Below are 8,559 nucleotides of genomic sequence, written 5' to 3' on the forward strand. Positions count from 1 at the left end.
TCAATCTTGCTCCCTCCATACCCCCCAGGTTGAATATCCATTTCACAGAGAGATTTATTATCTGGAAACAAATTTCCAAGTGTATCCTTCGAGATAATAGTAATTCGAGAACAAGAATAAAAATTTCATAATGGTCTCCTTCCCATCAATGCTAACCATCTCAGAGGGGAAAGCTTTCCCATCTTGATTAACTTGTAATAATATCTAATGACAAGACTCTTTGTCTCTGTTTTTATAATTCCCCTTATTTCGGTTCCTGCAACATCTGCTAAAATGTCCCCTCAAACCACAAAAGTTACAAGATTGTGACAAAGCCGGACAGGATTTATCATTAGCTCTATGTCCATTATAACCACATCTGAAACAAGTGACATTCTGACTATACTCTTTACTCTTTACCCCTTTTTCTTCAATTGTTTGTTTAGCATTCGACTCACTCTGAGTTTTGACTCCACTAGACCTCACCACTTGAACCTCAGCAGTGTCTTCTTTTCCTGTAGAATTAGGGATGACAGCCTCTTTCTCTACTTTAAGTTAACTTACACACTTCAACATGTGCTCAATTTGTTTTGCAACAATGATTACCTCTTCCAAGCGAGGATCATCTTTCATCCAAAGTTCCTCTCTTATTTTATTACTGTTGCAGCGAAGTAAAAACTGATCTCTAATTCTCTCTTCCAACATCCCACCAAATTTGCATTTGGATGCTAACTTCCTCAGCGAAGTTATGTAATCTTCAACTGACTCTTCTTTTCCCTGACACCTTAATCCAAAATGATACCTTTCTAAAATTGTACTCACGCGTGGCATGTAATGTTGGTCTAACTTTGTTATTGCAATTTCATATTCATTTAAATCACGTGCTAAAACATGGGGAAGATCAGGTAAGTTCTCTAAAACATCCTGTCCTTCTGCCCCTAGACAGTGTAACAATAATGCATGTTTTCTTTCTGCGCTAAGATTAGTGCCACAAACACGTGCATAGTTGGCATAAACGTTTTTCCATTTTGACCAATCTATAGAAGGTTCACCAGGGGAGGAGAGGAAGAAAGGAACAGATGTAACATTCTGCATTTTCCAATGTATGAAAAGTAAATGAGAAAGAAAAAAAATGATAACTACTAAGAACTATATTATGTCAGTCAGTCAGTCAGTCAGTCATAAGCTTTTATTCGATATGCAAGATATCTTGTAAGCACATAAAAAATACAATAGACACATAAAAATCACAGTTACAAGAAGGCAGTATGAATTTCATAAGAATATAAAAAGGGCATAAATCTTTAAACACTCTTTTTGAATGAGAGTGCGAGAAAATTAGCAATAAATAAATAAATAAATCAGCTTCACCAGATTGTATTGAACCACACGAAAATAACAGTCTTAATAATTTAAAAAAAAAATTATATTGTTCAACCATATAACCACTAATGTAATAATAATGATTTCCCATGACTCAACTAATGCCTCCTAAAATCCTTTAAATCCGTTAGTATTCCTTGTGCCAGTTCAGAGTCTGTTTTCCATAGTATTTAATCCAATCAGTTCACTCGCACAGCGCTCTAGTTGTTTTTTTTTATAAACAAAACCCTGCAACTTCCTTCAGCTGCAAGGGAGCATGTGCCGGACACGTGACGTCGGAGGGGGAAGAGTCGTTCCTCCCGACGTACAGACAAACCCGGGCTAGAGGGAGAAGGGTCGATCCTCAAAGCCCATGAGTAAATAAAAAGAAACGTACCTGAATGTGGTGGCATACCCACTGCCAACAACAACAACCTCCGAGCATCAAGCGAGTGAACTCCGTCGATCTTGAACGTGATCAAGCGCTACTGTGGACGTCGTTGGGCTTCCTAAGCTCTCACATAAGCCTCATATACCAAACAGTCAGGAACTTTAGGGGCACTTCAACGGATGTCTATGGCTCCACACAGCTTGCCTCGGCTGCAGACTCCACTATCAGGAGCAACAAGTGGAAATCGAAACAACGTCTTGTTGGGGTACAATTTGAACACCGGAGAGAAGTATCCCGTCCTCGTTGGCAAATGTGGTGTTCCACAAATAGAGGACACGGAGAGTAAGGTAAGGATATGCCGAGTTTATTATAACAAACCCCATCCAACAACTAAGTCGCTGCAACTGTCACTTCACGGAATTCTCTCGGCGAGCACGTCGTGAGAATTCCGAGTGTGACATCATTACACATCATCACACACCACCTCCTCTTCAATGAGCCACCACCAGTGCAGCACCAACTCAGCATCAGTGCAGCACCACCTCAGCATCAGTGCAGCACCAGCGCATCACCACCTTTGCATTAGCACAGCATCACCTGAACACCACCACCTCAGAATCAGCACAGCCCCATCCCAGGGTTAGCACAGCACTACCTCCTCATCAGTGTAGCACCGCCTGAGCACCAGTGCAGCTGAACCACCTCAACATGACTCAGGTCCACCTCCGCATGACTCCGCACCACATCAGTACCAAAGCAGCCCCACCTCAGCAGCAACTCAGCACCAATACCACACCACTTCAACATCAGCGCAGCATCAACTCAGCAGATCACCAACTCAAAATCTCTCATCACTCCCTGAGCACCAGCGCAGCACCATTATCTTAGCATGAACCAGCACCTCAGCATCACTCAGTACCCCCTCATTATCACCTCAGCGTCACCTCATCATCAGTTCACTACCAACTCGGCATCAGCGCAGCATCACCTCAGCACCAATGCAGAACAACATAAACATCAGCACCATTTTCGCATCAGTGGACCACCACCAACCTAGCACCATCTCAGCATCAGCAGAGCATCACCTCAACACAGCACTAATTCAGCACCCCTTCAGCACCAGCGCACCACCACCACAGGATCACTCAGCACCACCTCAGCATCACTCAGCACCACCAAAGTAACACTCAGTATCACCTCCACACCAGCACACAACTGCCTCAGCATCACTTAGCACTCCCTGAGTTCCATTCAGCATCACCTGTGCATCACTTCTGAACCAGCACACCACCACCTCAGCCCCACTTCAGCATTACTTAGCACCACCTCAGTGTGCCCTCAGAATCTACCATCTGTTGATTCTCTCCTAGTGTCTCTCCACTGCTTGTGTTGTAATTCAGGTACTATTTCTCAATCTCCACCCTCCTATTGTTTATGTCCCACCATTCATAAAAAAGCCATAATAAACAAGCATTACAACAGGCAGGAAGAGGTTGCCAGCATTGCAAGGACAACAAGCATTTACAATGCAATGGTCTCGGCATTGTTAAAGTTAGAGCTATTGGCATTGCTCATAACCCCCACCACAAATCTTCAACACAACACTTAACCAGCACTCTTAACCCCCTTTATTCTCCCAATGTAGGCAGCAGTAGAACGAAAGCACCAGCTGGCAGAGTTATATATTTATATGGCGCGAACTCGCCCTGAAGTTATTGGAGCGCTTTACATAACCCCGTATTTACATTACACATTCAGGCACGGGAGATTTGGAGCGCCCCGCATAAGTGCCGGCTACGTTACACATTCAAGCACGGGGAAGGATGTGGACGCGACCCCGAGGGACGAACTCTGGCTTCCAGCACAAAAGTCGGCAGTCTAGCCGACGGACAAAGTAATGATATAGCGTGAACTCGCCCGCAAGGTATTGGAGCGCTTTACATGGCCCCGTTTTTACATTACACATTCAGGCACGGGGAGATTTGGATCGCCTTACATGAGTGCCGGTTACGTTACACATTCGGGGAAGGATGTGGACGCGACCCTCAACACAACACTTAACCAGCATTCTTAACCCCCTTTATTCTCCCGATGTAGGCAGCAGTAGAACGAAAGCACCAGCTGGCAGAGTTATATATTTATATGGCGCGAACTCGCCCGGAAGTTATTGGAGCGCTTTACATAACCCCGTATTTACATTACACATTCAGGCACGGGGAGATTTGGAGCGCCCCGCATGAGTGCCGGCTACGTTACACATTCAAGCACGGGGAAGGATGTGGACACGACCCCGAGGGACGAACTCTCGCTTCCAGCACAAAAGTCGGCATTGTAGCCGACGGACAATTTAATGATATAGCGTGAACTCGCCCGGAAGGTATTGGAGCGCTTTACATAGCACCGTATTTACCTTACACATTTCAGCACGGGGAGATTTGTAGCGCTTTACATGAGCGCCGGTCACGTTACACATTCAGGCACGGGGAAGGATGTGCACGCTACCCCGAGGGACGAACTCCGGTCTCCAGCACAAAAGTCGGCAGTCTAGTCGACGACCAAAGCAATGATATAGCGTGAACTCGACCGGAAGGTGTTGGAGCGCGCCACATAGCACCGTTTTTTCATTACACATCTCGGAGATTAGTAGCGCCTTACATGAGCGCCGGTTACGTCACCCATTCAGGCACGGGGAAGGATGTGGACGCGACCCCGAGGGACGAACCCTGGATTCCAGCACACGGCGAGGCAGAAAACAGGCACACAGGCAGCATCTGAATACAGAGAGGCTTACTCCCAGAAGAAAACAAGCACACCACTGCCTTTCTCCGAGGTGAAAGCAGAAATGCCTCGGAGAAAGGCAGCGGCGTTTTCGGATTCGGGGGCGTGTTTTTCTCGAACAACACGCCCAGAGAAAAATCGACAAAAAACACGCCCCCGAATCCGAAAAGGACGGGGCTTGTTTTGCGAGACAAACCTCTTCTCCAATGGCTGGCCAGCATTTAAGAGGCCAGCCAAAGGAGAAGAGGAGAGAAGAGGGGCGGGTTCAAGCCCCTCTTCCCCAAGTCATTAAATCTCGCGAGCGAGACTGAGCAAGCGCAGCCTTCGCTAGCCGAGACCTAAAAACACTAGACGACATTTTTTTGTGAATTATTTTTTTTATAGTTATTTAATTGTACATAATGTCTTCTTTAAACTCCACTACATAACACTCCACAACACAAAATAGGATTCCACATACTAACACACAATTCCAATACACTCAAAAACACATAGTTACTATCCACATAATACAATTGCACATCATGCCAGTTAATTCCACTACACAAATCCACACAGTTTCACACCACACAATACTACAACTAACAAGTCTAATCCAACCCACATAATTGGTACACACCACATACATCCACGCCAATTCATAACACATAGGTAAGAGTAATTTACAATGCCAATATCTTCAACTCTTTCCTTTTTTTAAACACACAGATCTGATGCTTAGCTCCTACCTATTTGTTCTTTTCCGTCACCAAAAACGCAAAGCTATACACACAGTTCCATTCTACACAATTCAGCTGCACACATTTCCAGCCCACACCACATAATTTAACACCAAATCACATAATACAACTCAACAACACACGACATACATCCAATCCACACCACGCAATTCCACATTGTGCCACAAAATTCAACAGCACAACACATAATTAAACTGAACTAGTTACCATTTCACAACACACAATCCCACTCCACATAATGCCACTACACTGAGTGCCAAATAATAATTGCTAACCATATATGTCCACAGCAAACCATGCCACGTAATGCCACTACACAAATTCACTCCACACAATTACACAACAAACGAATCCAAGCCAACCCATATAGTTCTACTGCACACCACATACCTACACTCCATAACACATAAGAAAAATACAACTCAAACAAATGAGAGACCGGTTGCATTTCCAGTGTTTGTTTTCTTTGCAGTCTTTTTCGCTGTTTTAGAATGGGCCTATGCACGACGTATACATGAACGCGGGGAGCGTTTGCAGTCCCATCAAAGGCACCTACAAAGCTCGTAGTGATATTTGAAAGGTGTTTTACAGATTATGTTTTGTTGCAGACTTTTTCACCTGTCTCGGTGCTCCCAGAGTTGAGTCAAGCCTCGCCTCTCTACGATGTATCATGTCGATGCTTGGAATGGCCAGTAGCACCAGGCCGACAGCTGCAGGTTTCTGTGGATCCGTTTGTGGCAAGAGAGCGGATATGACGTGTGCTCACCTGAACCAGCCCGCATTTGGGATTCTAGGACTGTCGGATCTATGGAAACAATGGTATCGGGAAAACTCTAACTTCTGGGCTAGAAGGTGATGTCTGGAAAACCAGAGCCTGCTGAAGGCCTCGAACGAGTCATGGGGCACGCGCCAGCGATGCCTCGGAATGGATGGGAAATAAAGAAAACACGCCTTTCGCATTAATATGGTTGAAAGGAGAGATATAAAAACGAGACGTGAACGTGTAATAAAGGAGCCGCCGAAGACATGGACAGGTGCGTCACATCCTGAGAGGAATAGGAACATTCTTGCAAGTTCGGGCCCTTCAACGTTGTTTCAAACAAAGGGGCAATATTTCTGTTATGCGATGCAGGTAAAAGTAATTTAACAGAACTACGCCTTTCCCCCAGATATTTCCCATTTTCAGAATGCTTACCAGATTCAAACTGCCACTCGAGCAGCAGGGGGATACCCCATAACGCGCTGCGGCTTTTATTCAACACCGTAATGATGTTAGAGCCATACGTGTAATTTAACAGAGCCTTGCCCAGCCCCATTCTGTCCAGATATCTCCACGGATCGATGGACACGAGATTATCTTTCTTTCCGAATTCTTCGAGGCTTCCCGGGACCTGCGGCCACAGCGGAGGGTAATGATTCTCTATGGCAGGGTCCGTGGCCTCTGCGGCGCTCCCGGAAACCAAAGCACAGAGCAGAGCCAGTCTCAGCCCCGGCGGTGCCATCCTGCGTGCCAGACTCGGAAGCACTGCCAGGGCCAGAGCGGCAGCGGCTTTTATTGACTGCACCCTGGCTCAGCTTCAGAAACGTCATTGTGTTCACTATTTACAGCGGTGGACGTGGTATCAGACCTGCCAACTCATCAGTGGCAGCTCCTCCGCTGTGGCGGAGGTGCATCGCCCCACTGCTCTGCAAGCAGAAGCTAAAAGAAAACTGAAATGATCATTACCAGTGTTATTATCATTTTAGGTTTGGGTTTCTTAGTGGCTTATCCACAAGGCAGGGCGTTAGAATTATCGCCGCTTCAGCGTCCGTTTTGGGACGAAAAGCGGCGATAATTCTAACTCCCTATCAGCATGGACACGGTAACGCGTGAATCCATGCCTTTGTGCCCATTTTCTTATTGCCTCGCATCGCTAATGAGATGCGAAGTTGGCGTTCCCGACTGAAACTCAGCGGGAATAATCGCTAACAGGGCTACTCTCTATTACTAGTTAATCGCTAACACGTCTAGAGACATTAATAGTAGCGCTAAACGGGTATTTCGCCGGTTGTTACGCCTGATAATTCCACGACTTAGCAATATGTTGCATGGGGGTGGATCATAATGCTAGGTCCACCTCTCCCTATTTACAAGGTTTTCTCTAACTGTTTGTTATATCGCTGGTGTTCTTGCGATGTTTCATGCCTATCGCCGCTTTTGCCGGGATTCCTATCGCCTCGGCGATGCGCGTTGTACATATTGCGCTGACCGGGCGATAGAATCCGGCGTTAGGATTTTGCACGCTATATGCGGCCAGCGGTAATTAGCGCTGCCGCTTGCTGATATGCCCCTTAGTGTGGGGCCGGGTAGACTGGCAGAGCAGAGCCAGGAGGAGGAGTGGTTGCTCCACTCTAAAGTGAGAGTAACTGTTTGGCCGGCCCTCTCTGCATTACAGCCTGGGCGCAGAACATGCCCAGGCCCCCGTTCCCCGTCTAAGGCCAATCCACGGCACTCAGACCAATCACAACGCTACACAGCAGCATTGTGGTTGGCTAGGGAAGTCAGGACCCTGAGTGCGTCCTGCTTCCGAGGAGCGAGAGGCAGTGGGAGCGGACTGAGAGATAGGTGTTTTTTAAAATTACACCCCTCTATCCCCCCAGCCCCGCCACCTTCGTAAATAGCAGCAGGCACTGCAACATATACGGTGGCATGTGTGATGTAAGACGCCCCTTGGCACGATCTCCTGTATATGACATCAGACCTGCAAACTCACATTGCCACGTGTGACGTAAGGCCCCCTTAGCACACTCTTCTCGATATGACATCAGACATGCAAACTCATACAGTGCCACATGTGATATAAGTCCCCATTCGCACACTCTCCCGTATATGACATCAGACCTGCAAACTCATCCAATGCCACATGTGATATAAGTCCCCATTTGCACACTCTCCCGTATATGACATCAGACCTGCGAACTCATCCAGTGCCACATGTGATATAAGTCCCCATTCGCACACTCTCCCGTATATGACATCAGACCTGCGAACTCTTCCAGTGCCACATGTGATATAAGTCCCCATTCGCACACTCTCCCGTATATGACATCAGACATGCAAACTCATCCAGTGCCACATGTGATATAAGTCCCCATTCGCACACTCTCCCGTATATGACATCAGACCTGCGAACTCATCCAGTGCCACATGTGATATAAGTCCCCATTCGCACACTCTCCCGTATATGACATCAGACCTGCAAACTCATCCAGTGCCACATGTGATATAAGTCCGCATTCGCACACTCTCCCGTATATGACATCAGACCT

At 46.6% G+C, this 8,559-nt stretch overlaps 1 protein-coding gene across 3 annotated transcripts in view; it reads right to left on the reverse strand.

The window, feature by feature from the left end:
- LOC146822292 (protein LEG1 homolog) overlaps window positions 1–6,771 on the reverse strand; it is a 130,310-nt gene extending 123,539 nt beyond the window's left edge. For all 3 annotated transcript variants that reach the window (XR_014962829.1, XM_085609453.1, XM_085609452.1), the window contains exon 1: window positions 6,446–6,771. Coding sequence is in view for 2 of the 3 variants with exons in the window: in XM_085609453.1 (XP_085465579.1) it covers window positions 6,446–6,752 (307 nt within the window). In the remaining variant the exon portion in view is untranslated. The remainder of the gene's footprint in view (window positions 1–6,445) is intronic.
- Window positions 6,772–8,559: the final 1,788 nt, after the last annotated feature.

Source organism: Triturus cristatus, chromosome 6 (genome assembly GCF_964204655.1).
Source record: "Triturus cristatus chromosome 6, aTriCri1.1, whole genome shotgun sequence".
NCBI classification, from domain to species: Eukaryota; Metazoa; Chordata; class Amphibia; order Caudata; family Salamandridae; genus Triturus; species Triturus cristatus.